This window comes from Triturus cristatus, chromosome 11 (genome assembly GCF_964204655.1).
Source record: "Triturus cristatus chromosome 11, aTriCri1.1, whole genome shotgun sequence".
Lineage (NCBI taxonomy): Eukaryota > Metazoa > Chordata > Amphibia > Caudata > Salamandridae > Triturus > Triturus cristatus.
In genome coordinates, this window is record NC_140594.1 from 493,640,538 (window position 1) to 493,656,009 (window position 15,472).

At 43.8% G+C, this 15,472-nt stretch overlaps 1 protein-coding gene and 1 pseudogene across 1 annotated transcript in view; one reads left to right on the plus strand and one right to left on the minus strand.

Moving 5' to 3' along the window:
* Positions 1-914: 914 nt before the first annotated feature.
* Positions 915-15,472, minus strand: part of LOXL2 (lysyl oxidase like 2) — a 377,239-nt gene continuing 362,681 nt past the window's right edge. Inside the window, exons 13-14 of the mRNA XM_085633231.1 lie at positions 15,144-15,255; positions 915-3,282 (exon numbers count right to left, since the gene is read on the minus strand). Coding sequence (XP_085489357.1) covers positions 3,203-3,282; positions 15,144-15,255 — 192 coding nt within the window. The 3' untranslated portion in view covers positions 915-3,202. The remainder of the gene's footprint in view (positions 3,283-15,143; positions 15,256-15,472) is intronic.
* On the plus strand, positions 5,528-7,257 carry LOC146784468 (SUZ RNA-binding domain-containing pseudogene; annotated as a pseudogene).

Sequence of the window (15,472 nt, forward strand, 5' to 3'; positions counted from 1 at the left end):
AACGCAAGCACCCTTGCACGATGAAGCAAGGATGCCTGCGTTGGCGCTAGACTGTCCTCAATTCGCAAGCACAGAGAGAGAGCAGGAATGCGCCATATGTTAATAAACTTTGCGCATTCGTGCTCTGTCTAGTTGATGCAGTGCAGCAAGCTGTAATGCAGGTTCGGTGGAGAACATGCAAAGTGCGCATGACTGTTTGGCTGGCCTGAGGCGGCCGGCCAAAAAGGCATGCGCACTTACAGAGTGTGCTCACCACTCCTCCCCTTGCTCTGAGAGCAGAGCAGCCCCGCCATGCCCCCCAAAGCTGCCGCAGCAGGAACAAATAGAATGATAATAAGATCAAGTTATTATCATTTTATTATTCCTTTTCTTATACTGCCTTAGCGGAGGAGCCGCCACTGGCTGAGAATCGCTTAATTAAGTGATTGGATAATCAGCTAAATGTATTTTAATATTAATGTGGTAATAATGGACCAATTTTTCCTAGTCCATCGATGGGGAATTTCTTTAGGTATATAAATCTATGAAAAATGTCAGTGTTGACACCAGGTAAGCAGACAAAGGAATTTGGAAACTGATTGAAAATTTGATTTTTGTGATAAAAATGGCACCTCCACAATTTTCCTGGGACAGATTCTGGCAGGTCGCTTCGGCTGAACTTTACCTGGGGAAAACCATGGGCAAAACTGCATTATATGCTGAATCTGGTGACATAAACATAGAGTCCAAATGTAATTCTCCATTTTCAAGTGTAATGCAGTATCTACAGCATCAAGTAAATGCCACACCCAGGGCATAGGTATTTACTTGGTGTGTTAAATAAATACCTCACCCTGCACAGGCCCATTCATGTCCACAGTAATCATTTTGAGATTTCTTTCCTCAAAGAATTAAAAGGCCATGAAAACACACTATACATCAGATATGTGTTTATTCGGAAAAGAAAGAGACATTTTGCATTCAAGTATGTGAAAGTGTTCACAGGTGATACACTATGTGTCCTCATAAAACAGAGGAGCACTCATAAGCACCTTTTTCATTTACAAAAAATATAACTGTAAAAAACAATTACATACGCTGATTAGTGGCCTCCATGGAATCAGGAAAGGATTTTATTTCAATATCTCTGAGAATAAATGTCAATAACTTATGTCCTATTTTATACGACGATGATGCAGAAAAAAATATTGTGTTGTAGTTGTATGTAAACCATAAGGCACAGATGTAAATAGCATGCTTAAAATATAAAAGAACCATTTTTTGAAGACAATTTCGGTAGAGCAAAGGATTCTGTTCACAAAAATAGAAGAACCACAGCTTAACGAAAATTTCGGTAGAGAGAAGGATTCTGTTCGACTGTGAAAAGGATACCCTGAAAATGTTGGTAAGTGAACAAAAATATGTATTGTGCTTGTATCGATAGGCAATAGACTGTGTACATACAAGAAAACATAAAAAGTGCTATGAAAATAAACAGGTTAAGACTTGTGTCTTTAAATTTAGCACCATATAGAAGCCACAAAAAATGGCAGAGTACCAGTGTGGAATGGGCACTACACGATTCTCAACATAAACTTAAGGAATACTTGTGAATTTCGTTTTTTGTTTTCTTGTAGGGGATGTTTCTACCTTTCTGGTGATGCTGCACTTCTTAATGCTGTTCATTTGCCCAAAGTGCATAAGTTATGCAGTGCGGCCGCCACACATAACCCCTATTTCTAATGTATTTCTGTTAGTAGAGATATGAATAGGACTGTATTGCCATGTGTAAGGTGTTTGCGTCTTCTTGAGTTTGGGAACCTTCAAGCCCAGTCTTTAGAACTCCATCAGACAAGAGTATATTTTGTGGTTAAGTAAGATCATCGGTTGTGTGGGTGCAGTTAGGCGGAAAAGGTTTTTAGAAGTATCCGCATTTCACGACGGAATGACAAGTGGGTGGATATGGTCAATAAAAGTGCAGGCATCAAGTACCACGAAGAAGGATACAGTGTAGAAAAGAGGTCAAATGCTTGCTTCTTGGTGTCTGTGTTAGGGTCGAAGAAAGAAAAAGATTCTGCAAATCTGAATATGCTTGAGAGCTGGTGCAACATCATTAATAGCAAACATTAGTGGGACATCGACGATCCCGCATAAGAGACCTGTTTCTAAACCATGACACTTGTCATGTTGCATAGGCAATACACCTAGAAAAAAGGAAGGTAACAAGGTACTACATTAAGAATCTTCCAATTGCAGGAAAACAGAAATATTGACTTAATGGTCTGGAACTGTGTTTTAGTATTTTTTAGGTTTACGACAGCTGCCGCGTCTCCGCTAAACGCATAAATTGCATAAAGTTGGCATCGCTCCAGTGTTGTATATCAATGCATGATGTTCTCCAAAGCAGCGGAGTGGATTTGCAATTATCTTACAAGCTTGTTTCTCAGACTGAAAAAACTTTGGTCGTTTTCATGGTCAACTCAGTATCAGGTCACATTGCTAGGTGGACTTGGAAGGTAAAGAGTTCAAAACTGTGAGGAAAAAAGCAGAGCTGAACAATATGAACAAGGTGCATAAGAAGAATATGTTTACAGGTTGCTTGTGGTGGATCCTGTGAGAACAGTGGTAGCTTTAACGTGTAAGCGGGCTGTGCTCGCTGACAGGTCACATGATATCTAAAATTGAGTCCCACTAGGTGTGGACTAGGGGGTCCAACAATACTAAAGGTTTGGTGCTCAATGTAGGACACATGCACACACACCACATACAAGTGTCAAAGGAGTGATGCCATGAGCATAAGGAAAAGGGCCTGCACTATAAATTATTTACAAGATGGCTTCATGCAAACAAACAAATACGTTAAAATGAGGAGGGGACTTGTACTGCATAAAAATGTTTTAAAAGTAATGTAAAACATCATAAATAAATCTGTTTCTCTTTCGTATTCAGGGAAATACGTGGGCACAAAATCCACGGAGGACTTTCTGGTAGGCACAAAGCCAGTGGAAACTCAAATCTGAAACAATGTCCCCTTCGTATCACAGATGGAAAATGCACAGTCTGATGGGGATCTGAGGCCACTTCGAATCATATTGGAGACTTGATGAACAGTATTGCATCCTCATTGTACAGTTCCATTTTTATCCGTGTGCATTTGATCAAGGGAACATCAACGGAAGGGCAGGTCTGCGTCATTAAATAAGGAATGGGGCGACTTGATGCTTTATCGAGAGGATAACTGGTTATTTACAAGTCCATTGAAATGTTCAAACTTATCCTCGGTCTCCGCACTGAAAGAGCCACCTGAAAGAGAAAAAGGAAGCTGGTCACCAAAGAGCGTAAAATGTGGGAGTACATTAAAGGTTTAAATCAGCCGCGGGTGTCATTTTCTTGGTAAAGTCAATTCATTGGGTTTCTACTCGACTGCAGTTTCAAATACATGTTTGCTGCATTCAATGCACTATTTGACGATACCAGTAGTCACAATAAACAAATAAGTACAACATGGCTGCAAAATACTTACCCTCAGGCGTCATTTGTTGGTTATTGAGTTAGTTCATGTGTTCTGGGGAAACCGAAGCATTTCCTCCAGAGTTTAGTGGTGAATAAGTTAATAGTAGTTACTTGTAGCTACTAGAATGAGTTCATACCAGTGGGAAAAGTGGGATAAGTAAACAGAGTGAAGGAGGCAAAATTGTGATTTATGGGAGTGGGGTGAGTAAATAGGTTTGAAAAATGTTAGGTGCCAGTCTGGAACATGAGTTCCTGGGTTGGGAGTGTTTTGTGAATTGTGCTTGAATACATTTTGGTCCTTTGCCATTAATAGCTCTGTGATGCACAGAAGTTGGAAGAGTATTTTTTTTGCTTTTGGGAGCCAGTGAAGAGCCTTCAGGAAAGGGGAGCTATTGATTCATATATTTACATGCAGAATATTCTTGCTGTTGAATTTTGGGATTGTGACATTCCTCGCCTTTTCTGTGTTGCTCAAGGAGGTTTATTAGAGGAAATGTTATATGCTTTTTAAGGGAGGGAGAGAGAGTGTGTCTGAATTTGTTGTTGGTGCAGGAGGTGTTAAAACAGAGTTAAGTTCGGATGAGAAGTTTATGTCATTGGTGTCGTTTTTCATCCTCTTCAGTTTGTTAAAAGTGGAAAGGGTATGAGGGGGGAGTGTGGTGGTCTAGTTTTAATGCTTTAAAATGTACAATTGATGAGAGTCATTGACGGGCAGATATGAAAGCTGTGGATCAGTGGATTTGTGTATTCTTGAGATGTGCTGAGTGATTTAGGTGTTCGTTGAAGAAAGAAATTATTAGATGGAGTTTGTGAGTGGTGAGGGTGGGAAGGTCTGTGATCTTTTTGGTGATGATGCTAGTTTTGGTGTTAGTTGAGGATCATTGGTGCATGGTGGTCTGTTTGGAATGTGTTTGGGAGTGAGGGGTTATTAACGGTTGAGGTAGTATTGTATAATACATTTGTTAAAGGATATGTTAATGGCAAGTGGAGGGAGGGATTAGATGAGTTAAGAGGAGGAGTTGTGAGTTGAGGCATGTTACGATACATAAGCTAGATTGGGGTGGGTGTCTAGGGTGGAGTTAGAACATGGTGTAGGAAGTGAGATTGGAGTGACAGCATTGGAAGAGATAGAAGGTGGTATAAATAGAGTGTGGTAGATGTGAGTGGGAGGATCGACAGTGGAGGCGATAGATGTGTAGTATTCGTATTTCAAAGGAGGTGTAAATGGGTGAGCAAGGACTTGGGGATTACCGTAGGTAGTTGGTTTAGCAGTGTGTGAGGAGAGAAGGTAGGGGTGTGCATCTGTGCATAAAGGATTAGGGGGAAGATAAGGAGAGAAGTGGGATAGGTAGGATGTAAATATGGATACATGTCTGATTTGAAAAAGTGACAATGAGAAATTACAGTGAGATGTTGAGATGTGTTGTAGGGTTGTTAAGATGTGTTGTAGGGTTGTGTAGTGGTTGTGAGGGAGGAATAGGGAGTGGGTTTTTAATCCAGGAGTAGATTATCTTAACTTGCAAGTGAGGGAGGTATCTCTCTATTCCTGTTTTAGATGGGTTTTTTTTAGCAGACTTTCTGGCCCTATACCCTTTCTAGCCACAAAGAGACAATATCCTTTATCTGGATTCCATAAGGCCTATGTTTAAATAATCCTAATAATCAGGTAACCTGGGGCAATGGTTACAATAGCACTAACCATGAACAATAAAAACCCTAAAATAACCCAAACCCAAGTGTGCAGCAACGTAGACAGTTTAACACAAACAAAACAGGTTAAACCCACTCTACAAACTAGATGCATTATAATCACACGTGTAGAGCGCACCTGCATGTAATCCTTTGTCGAATTAACATGAAGTTTTAGAATTTTAAATGTAATAACACGAAACGTGAATGTATTTAGGTCATTGAATAGTAACTTGAAAACTTAACGTAGAAAGTAAATGTAACCAGCAGAAACCATTAACGTGAAGAACTTGTGCAACTGGCAATCATTCATTTATCAAATGTGTTTGTTAATGTGTCACTTTTCATGGAGGTAGGAAAATTAACTGAGCAAGCCTTAATTTCTTAAGGAATTCGTTAAATTCATATGCCATTTCCTTATGTTGGCTGAATTTGTAGGCCTGAAATGCAATTTCCCCTGAAGCTCTCACATTAGAATTAACAGTGTGAATTTTGCGTGTGCTGTGGATTCCATTCTTTCTCACGTTTTGTGTTGCAGGTGGAAGAAGCACCACTGTTAGATAGAATAATGTCTTTGTTTTAATGATCAGGCAAGAAGAGAAGGAGATACATCATAAGCGCAAGCCGATAAGTTAAATTGTTGTGTTTTCATACCGGAGAAGGCCTGGGAATCAAGGTCAACATGTTGCAGTTCAGAAACACTGCTATCCAATGGAAAATTACCTTTGAGGTTGTGTTCAGAGCGGTTGGCGTGACCTGCAAGGACTCTTGGGAAAAATTCCTGTAATAATGCGATGTTTCAGTAGAGAATGTGGCTCTTTCTTCTCTGCCTTCAGAGAGAGAGCATCTTAGAACGAGCTCTGTCTAGATAGCTTTATGCTATCCGACCCGTCGATGGTGGAGAAACTTCTTAGGAAGACTCCACATACTGGCACCATTTTATTGCTTTCCCTGATGATGCTTAACGAGGGATGACATGTTAGTGTTAGTGTAGGGATAGATTAATGCTTTCTGATCCTCTACCTCCTATTTCTTGAGTTAATTTTATGGGCTTGTTGTATCGCATCAACTTAATTCACAGATTTAGCTTTATGCTGATTACCATGTATTTTTAAACTCTTGTTTTGAGGTGTTTTATGTGTAGGTATTTTTGGATTTGTAATATACTAACTAACCTTACGTAGTTGTCTGTGATGACTGTGTCCAGAGAATTTCCTGTTAAATTGATTGGTATTAATACCTACTTTATCCCCTCTATGCTTACATGCTGCTAAAAAGAACCATCAGATTGAGATTCTAGAGGCTCTCTCTATGGTTGCGGGGAAAGGAAGATGAGGAGGTCGCAGAGAGCTGGGAAGAAGCGGCTGACAGCGGGGAAATAGACAGAAGGTTGGAAAAAAAGCTGAAGATCACACAAAAGGAAAGAAAGTCTAAGTCTCCTCCCTCTAAAACCCCGATTGTGATTCAGAACGACTCAATTCATGCAGTCCCTCCTCCACAGATAAGAATCTTGAAGAGACCCACAAGCAACGGTTTGGCAAGCAACGCCCATTCTGGCAACAAGCCAGCATTCCCCGTGAAATCTCTGGCACAGAGAGAGGCGGAGTACGCTGAAACCAGGAAACAAATCTTGGGGAGTGCCAGCCCAGAGGAGGAACAGGAGAAGCCTGTGGTAGACATGCCAGCGAGAATCTCCCAGACAGAAGACAGTCGGCCATCCAACAATGTGATCAGGCAGCCACTTGGTCCGGATGGCTCACAAGGCTTCAAGCAGCGTCGATAAATGTGGGCCCAAGTTCCTGCAGCAGAATGCAGGGTTGCCTGCTTTGGGTCACACTGCCGAGGTGCCGCCGGCAGACCGATGGAAATGAGCAAAGGGAATGGCCTGATTGGACTTGCACTCTGACCCCCTTTGTGCCGCCCACTGTGACCTTAAACCCCGTGTACTGTGACCCCCCTCACCCCTTAGCTCCACCCACTGTGATTGGCACACCGATATGCGTTGTCCCAAGTCACTGGTCAAGGAATATTAAGGTGAGGGAGGGGGGAACCCCGGAGGACCCTTCAAATGCAGGAGAGAGTATGGACTTGAGGTGGCTTGTGTGCCACTTTTGTTAAAGCTAGTGCAAGCAATAAGGTTAATGACATTTTGTGGGGGTGGGTAGGGTATGAATAGGTTTGTGTTTGCCACATGTCGTTTTTTTCTTTTCCTTTTGTTTTTTTTTTTAATTCCTGATGTGCATGTTGCTCTCTTGGCATGAAATGAAATGGTTGGCTTCAGGTTGGGTTTTCTTTTGGTTTGTTTTATCAATATTTCAAGTCCGTCAGATTTACACATGCATGGCAGGGGTTTTAATTGTTCAAAGGTGGAATGAATTGTTTTTTAAAGAGAACGATGGTTTAAATTGATCTTTGTAAACTAAAAGTTTGAGCAAAATTTGCAATTCAGTGCTTAAACCAGGCAAACTGCTTTCGGGGCGGGGTTACTCAGAGAAGCACTAGGGAGAGAAAGACTGGCTTTGCTTCCTTGCATTGTATTCTTTGGCATGACCTTGGGGTCTAGCAAGAGCCCGGTTCTTTAGTGGGGTCGTCATAAGCTTAGAATGTCTTGGGCTTGATTGGAAAGGAAGAGACTGTGACGACTTGAGTGATTGGTTGTGGTACTTCCGTAGTCTAAGTACCGCTCCCACTTTGGCACCAGCTGAAGCTGCGCATGCCTGTTATTGCCCAGGCTTCAGTTTAGGGATACATTCGTTTTGGTGTTTTTGTTTTTCCTTTTTTTCTCTTTCCTACTCCGTTTTAAGGATACAGGGTGGCCGGTGCCATGATGCTTGTGCTATTTCCGTGATCAGATCAGGAGTGCGGGTGGGACAGGGGACGTCCATGTTTATGCAGCAGACCTGGTGATGGTGTTGCCTCAGTCATCAGTCTTCATGCAGCCTTTAGATGGGCGCATCTCTGTCATTCTTTTTGTTCATGGTATGTTGTTCAGCTCTGTACCGCATACTTTTATTTTTAGAATCATACTATTGGGAACAAACCATGCAAAATAAAGTTTAAAAAAGCTGGGGAAAAAAAGATTGAGATTCTAGAGTATGTCCAGAACGTATGGGCCCGGCCCTTTCAACTGCAAACTTAAAATGCTATCACACGCTATCACACACTTTAAAATACTTCTCAGCCTCGGTCCTTTTTAGGGGCCCTGAGGAGAGCTTTGCCGAGTCAGCGCTCTCACCTTGCAGAATATGTGACTACAGGGAGCCGCTCCTACTCTCACGCCATTTTGAGCATTATCACCATTAAAACTCAATATCACTGAAGTGTGACCTACATAGCCCCCTAAAAAGGACCAAGGGAAATACTCTAAATTAACCTACTGGATTGTGGTAGGTCAGCAGGAGGGGTCTCTAAAAAAAATAGGGGATCGAGAGGTCCTGACAAAAGCTGTCCAGACCTTCGAACCGAGGGCTTTTGTAATTCGGCTGAAACATGTCAATGGGTACTAATATTCTTATTTCGCCACCTTCCTATTCTCTTTTAATCCTGGCCGGTTAATCCAGGAATAAAGGGTAATCAAGGATATAACTAAGCTAGTTTTAATACACTAACTGCACACATTTCATTGTTGCTCCCGCTACTATCTATATGTGTTTGTATTGTCATCCCCTCCCCTATGCTCCACCCCAGGTGTTGGTCTGCGCAGGGTGTTAGTTAGCAAGCCCACTGATGAAGCATGTCACAGTTTTTTCAAACTGAGCACATACCACTTGCATCATTTAACCACACTTTCCCTTCCTACCTATCTTTTGTGTGAATATTGATAGTTTGGGATGTTGGGGTAGGAATTGGTCCTCTCCCCGCTTTTTTTTTTTTTTTATAATATCTTTTTATTGAACATAAACAAATGAAAGAACAGTCGGCATTAGCACATTTGTTATGAAAAAAGACACTATGGTGATTACAGTCAGACAACGTCTAGTGTTACAGTGGTGAACAGTTATCGTCTCTCCCCACTTTTTTGAGTGAATAGAAATGTGCTATTCTTCTCGATGGCATAGGTTAGAGCCCATGCCTAAGTGCTCTAGAGGATGTTTTAAAAAAAGAATGCCATGAGTGCGCAACAGTCGTCAGCACTCTCTTCTAGTCCCGGGATGCACTTTGCTTTAGAAGAGGAAGTAGATGCATGTCTATAATATGGATTCTTCTGGCACAATTGTGAATGTCCCTCATGTGCATGGGGACATTGATACATTAAAAAGAGGTATCACTTTGCCTTTGCACCTGCACCCTATAACTGACGCGGGCACAGAGGCAAGTAGGGAGTCAGGAGGTGCCCGTGGTTAAATATTATGGGTCTTATTTATCAAGGGGTTGCGTCGGATTAGCACCAGGTAACAGGGTGCAAAAATGATGCAAACCTTAAGATTCGATTTATCAAGCCACGCAAGGCCCAGTTGCATGGCACTGAGTGGCTTGATAAATCTAGGGTAAGGCAACGCAGCGCAATTTGCTGAGTTGCAATACTCAGCCCCAGGGGGGTGTATTATGGGTGTTCCAATGCGACACCCATGGATCTTGGTGTATTCCCAGATTTACCATAATGATAGACCTGGGTAAGGAGTGAAGAGGAGAAGTACCTTTATTTCCCTTCATTTTTTTCCTCTTTCTATGTGTGCTGCATCCTGCAGCTCATATAGAAAGAGGATGCCTTTGGGGATTGTTTTAGTGCCGGAAGGTGCCCCTTTCTGCACAAAAACAATTCTAACAAAGCAGGCGGCTTTCGCCATTGTGCACCAGAGCAGGAAATAGGCAGAATGTGCTGTGCAATGTTAAGTACGGCACATTCCTGCCCCTTCCCTATCATGCAGCATAGCACATCAAGGTGACTTGCTGCGTAATATAATTAAGAATATGGCCCTAAAATCCTTATATCTACTTAATGACTTAGAATAAAATGACCAATCAAAGACAATGGCCCTCATTATGAGTGGCCTCGTCTTTTTGGATCCCTGTGGAAACTACTGTTCGCACAAGAATCAGAACTACTAGTTTTTTGGTAGTTACCACATGCTTTGCAATTTTCACCAGGTAAAACTTCAGGAGGTGAAACCTGACAAATGTTACCTGGCAAAAAGGTATACATGCGAAATATGGTGCACAAATCAATAAACTCTGTATGTTATTTACAATTTTAAAGGGCACAACTCATGATAAGCAATGATTAGCCAGTAGCGGCTGCTAACGACCAGGGGTGATGAGTCGGGGGAGAGCGGAAAAGAGGAAGGAGGGAATAATAAAATTAATTATACTTACATCTTTACCGCTGGCCGCCAACTCTTCTTTCTCCGTCCTCATCTCTCCAGGAAGCACACAGCCTCCTAGAATCTGCCGACCCAGGGGCATAACACAGGCCCCCGCAGCCCCCGTGGTGCGGGGGGGCCCAAGCTCCAGGAGGCCCCCTCGGCACTGCACTCTGGCCAGAGAGCTCCTGATTAAGCCTGGAGGGGGCCAATCTTCATACCGTGCAGGGAGGCCCCCTCAATTTTCGTTACGCCAGTGCCCCGACTAACAGTTTGGCACCTCAGACAGGGGCTGGCAGGCTGTGCATGTTCTCCACCCAGGCTGTAATACAAACTGCGTGCAGAACATGCAGAGTGTGCATTACGCTTTGGTCGGCCCACTCGGGCTTGCCAATGCACACTTTAGGTGCTGCCACCACTCCTCCCCCTATGACGAGGGCAGTCCCGGCTCGCCCGCTTGGCCCTAGCTGCAAGCTGAATACACAAAACAAAATGATAATACCGAACGTTATTATCATTTTATTTTTGTATTCCGCTTGCAGCTGAAGCAGTGAGACAACACTCATCCGCCTTAGCGGAGGTGCCGCCACTGTAAAAATTCCAATCACCGTGGTATTGGATTTTAAGTTGTGATAAAAATCACCTTCCCAGCTGTGCAATTGTAATTAGTGCCAGAGTCTTGCTAATAAAGAAATTAAGTGTCACGCAGTGGCGTCACTAGGGGGTGCGGGATGTGCGGACCGCACCGGGTGACACCCTTACATGGGGTGACACCAAAATTTCCAGTAATGGGACCCCCGCCCCGCCCGCGGACCAGCCTGCACGGGTGAGCCCCGCGCCCAGAGCCCAGGCTGAGACAGCATGGCAGCGCTCTGCTGATGCGGCACTCCGCACTGCGGTGTCTCGTGTCCCATGCTATCATATACTAGGGTAAGTCTCAAGTTATACCCTCTCGTCTGCAGTCCAAAGCGGTACTGCTTGGCCCCATCTTGAAGTGTGATCCTTAAACTAGCGATCACAGTCGATCCAATCATAGCGCTACTATAGGCTCTATTTATACTGAGTACGTACATCATCCAACGCGCGTGCAGCAATAAAGGCGTTGTCCACGCCTATCCGCTTTATACTGCAGAGGATGACGATGAAGGATGTACAACACGTAAGAATCTGACATTATTGGATTTGTTGCTATTGAAATGTGTGAGGGTATCTCCTCTTGGTGAAGAAGCGGGCCCGAGAACGCAGATTTCTTACAACAGCGTCCATCTTCAATCGATTGCTGCAGTGGAAGTTTGTAATATGTCTATAAAAACAGCCAGGTGCACCGATGGCACGACCTCTGGCAGCAGGCCTGTGTGCCCTGCAGCCCTCTTGTCAATAAAAAGCTTTATGCCTGCTGCAAAAGGATGCCCCTTTGTCAGTAAAAAGCAGATCTCTGGCACAGAACTATTCTAGCTTGCTTACAAGAAGCCCGCATCACAACGGCACACGTCTTCTTCCTAAATCGCTTTTCTGCTACAATGCTCGATAAAATCAAGTAACAGAGACTGTCAAGCCGAGAAAAAAAATTGTGGAAAGTCGCAAACAGGTCTGCGGAAATCTCCAGCACTTTAATAGCACATATTTAAGTGCTGTCGTGACCGAGACTGAATTAGAACAAAAACTGTTTTAGAATTGTAAACCAACAGAGACGAATGCGCTGGGGCTGTGCGCGCTACGGGTTTTCCATTTCAAAGTTAGGAGTGAACTGGGGAGAGGTAATGTTCGGGAGGCCAGTGAGCAAGAGGCTCTGTGCGAGACTCGGCCTGATGTACGGGTGATTCCCATTGGTTGTTGAAGAATGTCTTCATTATAGCACGTCCCTAAAATCAGTGGCGTCACTAGGGGGGTGCGGAGGTGCGGACCTCATGGGTGACACCATGAGTTACCGCACTGGGTGACACCAACCCTAGTGACGCCGCTGGTGTCACGCACAAGTGCCCTGTAAAAACGACTTGTGAAACTCTTGGCAGTTATTAGATGGATTATGTCACTCTCAGTTCTAAAGTAAATATGCCCTCTACATAGAGCCACTAGATGGCGCAAGAGCCTCGTGACTGTATATACGATTGGTTTGAAACTTTTTTTTAGTTTTCTATGTGTATTGAACTTTTAGTTCATCTGTTAAACACACAGGGGTAGATTTACAAGCCCCTTGTGCCACTTTTGCGTCACTTTTAAAATAGGAAAAGTGACGCAAAAGTGGCGCAAGGGGCTTGCAAATCTGCCCCACAGAGATTTAAACAAGTTTAAATGAGCAGGAGTCGGTGCTTGTAATCTTCAGATCTTTAAACGGGCTGAGACAGAGTACGAGGGATATAGAAATAAAAACATGTTTCGTCTCAATTCACAGATGACCCTTCCGAACTTCACAAAGGGGAAGGGTTTGAAGGAGGCAGAGCTTTTCATTCCACGATTCCAAGGCAATTCGCCAATTGTTAAAGTCTTGAAGGTGGTATTATTTATAATTAGGTCTTTGTAAGCCAAAAACCTACATCCGTCGGACAGCATCCGGCCTTGCACACTTCACTCTATCCATGTGAAAGTGAAAGAATTTATAGGCCAGACGGGGGTTAGAGGGAGTATGCGTTTTTCAGGGGTACCCATTTTTTCCCCCTAAAATACCATACGTTTTCCGTGACTTTTGCACGTTAACTAGTAAGTTTGTTAAAGTGGTCTTGCTACACTTTTTTACCAAGCCAAGGGTCTCTAGCCTCATGCAAGCAATGACAACCAGAGTCGGACAGGCCTTTTATTCCACCGAAGGGCCTGGAGGCCGGTTCTATAGAGGAGGCCGCTCCCGGGGCCTCTCGCAGTTTCACCAGCTACCCAGAGGATAATTGAAGCGGGCACAGGGAGGCTTCAAGGTGGGGCACATAGATAGGAAGTGGTCTAAGAGGGAGAAGAAAGAGGAGAGAAGGAGAGAGTGAGAAGATGTATGGCGAGCAGGGCCGGACTGGCTATAGCGGGCACCGGGTGTTTCCCTGGTGGGCCGCTAGGTTGGGGGCCGGTTTTGGGCCCCTGGGGATCGTTTTTGTTACCGGGGCTGGCAATATCGGCCCCCTGTAACAAAATCGGCCAAAACCGGCCCTTGCAAACAGCTTGGCCGCACCTTCCCTGCTCCACAGGGGGGGGCGGCCGAGCAGTTTGCCAGGGCCGATTTTGGTTCTCAGTTCGACCCTGATGGCGAGAGATTGTGTGAGGAGGTGAAGGGAGTGAGGTTGGGTTGAACATTTTTGCCAGGACTGCTTCTGGTTTCCCAGTCCGGCACTGTTGACGGTGGTAGGGCCGGATGGGCTGTAGCGGGCATCAAGCGTTTCTCCCGGGAGGCTTGAAGGGTGGGGGCCAGTTCTGCAGCAGTGGGGAATGTTTTACTTTGTAACTGGGGGCAGGTTTTGCAGCGGTGCTGCAATATCGGCCTCCAGTACCAAATGTGGCATTGCTTCACACTAGCTCTGGGGGGAGAGGGCGGCTGGTCCTACAAAACTGCCAGGGCCGCTTTGGGTTCCCAGTCCGGCCCTGGGCAGTGGGCGGGATCTGAGGGGCACGACATGCCTATACTTTTTTTTTATTTTAGACAAACAGTTCTCTACTATTTGTGAAAAGACAGCCATACCGGGACTACAGTAGAAATACTGACAATTGAAATGCTTCAGATGAAATGAAAGGCAGGGAGTCTCTTGTGCTTTGAATCCAGAGGGGGGGCGGAGAGTTAAGCAAGAAACAAGCCTTCTTGTCAGGGTGTCTGCTCTTCTGAAAGAAATGTATATGTGTGCAACTGGTTAATCTGCAAATGTAAAGGGAGTTTGGAAGCAGTATTGACTTGAAGTGGTTGAATCACTTGACGCTTTCTGATGACACAGATTTATTCTTTTTGAGTGTTATTGTAAGAGAGTTACCAGCTGAGCTGTAAAGTTTGTGCTTTTAAAGGACAGTTATATAAAAAAAATGCACTACTTACAGTCTGGGTATTACTAAAATCTATATTTTGGAAACACTTTTTAATTTAGAACTATTGTGCCTTTTGTAGCAGTCTATCTTATACTGTGTGAGATGCAAGTTTAAAATAATCACTTACATATTCACAGTACCTTCAGTCACAGACTGTGACGTTGTAGTATTAAACATACCCAAGCCATTATTCTCCACTCCACCAATCAGGATTCAATTCTGTGTCTCTCTGGTTACACACACAGACCTCTGCAGTGCATTAACTAATAGACGTATCAAAATGTACAATAGTGCATTTCCAACTGATTAACCTAACTTGCATTTCTTTTTCATTGAATCTGTTCATTATTGTGTATGTGGTTTCCTAGAGGTGAAAGACTGAAAAAAGTTATGTAATGTTGTTTTTTTAGCCACGCCTTTTACCCCACCCACACACCCACTAACCCAGCCCCAATTGTGTGCCCCATTACAGTTCCCATACTTTTTTTATAATGCACTTCAACTACTGCCTTTTGGCAACATGCCTTCCGGATTGTCAGGGCGTAACTAGGCACCTAATCCAAGAAAAGAAAATGGCTCACCCATTGTTGAGTGGCGTTGCAACATGATTATTAGTTTGATGTTTGAGTCTGCCCTGAGTTCCATCATATGTGTTCCTATCCATATTCTTACCTATATGGCAGTTATACATCCAGATGCGCAGTCCGTCATAGCGACACCGGCACTTCATCACGTTGTTCGTGTAGTCCGTTTCCGCCACTTCGAAGTTGGGATTGATGACCACCTGGAGGAAAATGCACAGTTCTGAGAAAATGTGTGCAGTGGCGATTTAATGAGATTATGAAAGAGCATTTGCAACGGTGCTTTGTGTGCCATATTACTGCTATTGGTTTTCTTTTATTCCTTCCAAAAAATGACCCCATTTATAGTTGTCCACTCACTACGGTACAGCCAAATGAAATGTTTGGCGAGGTCTGACAACATGGGTTCTTGCAAGGATT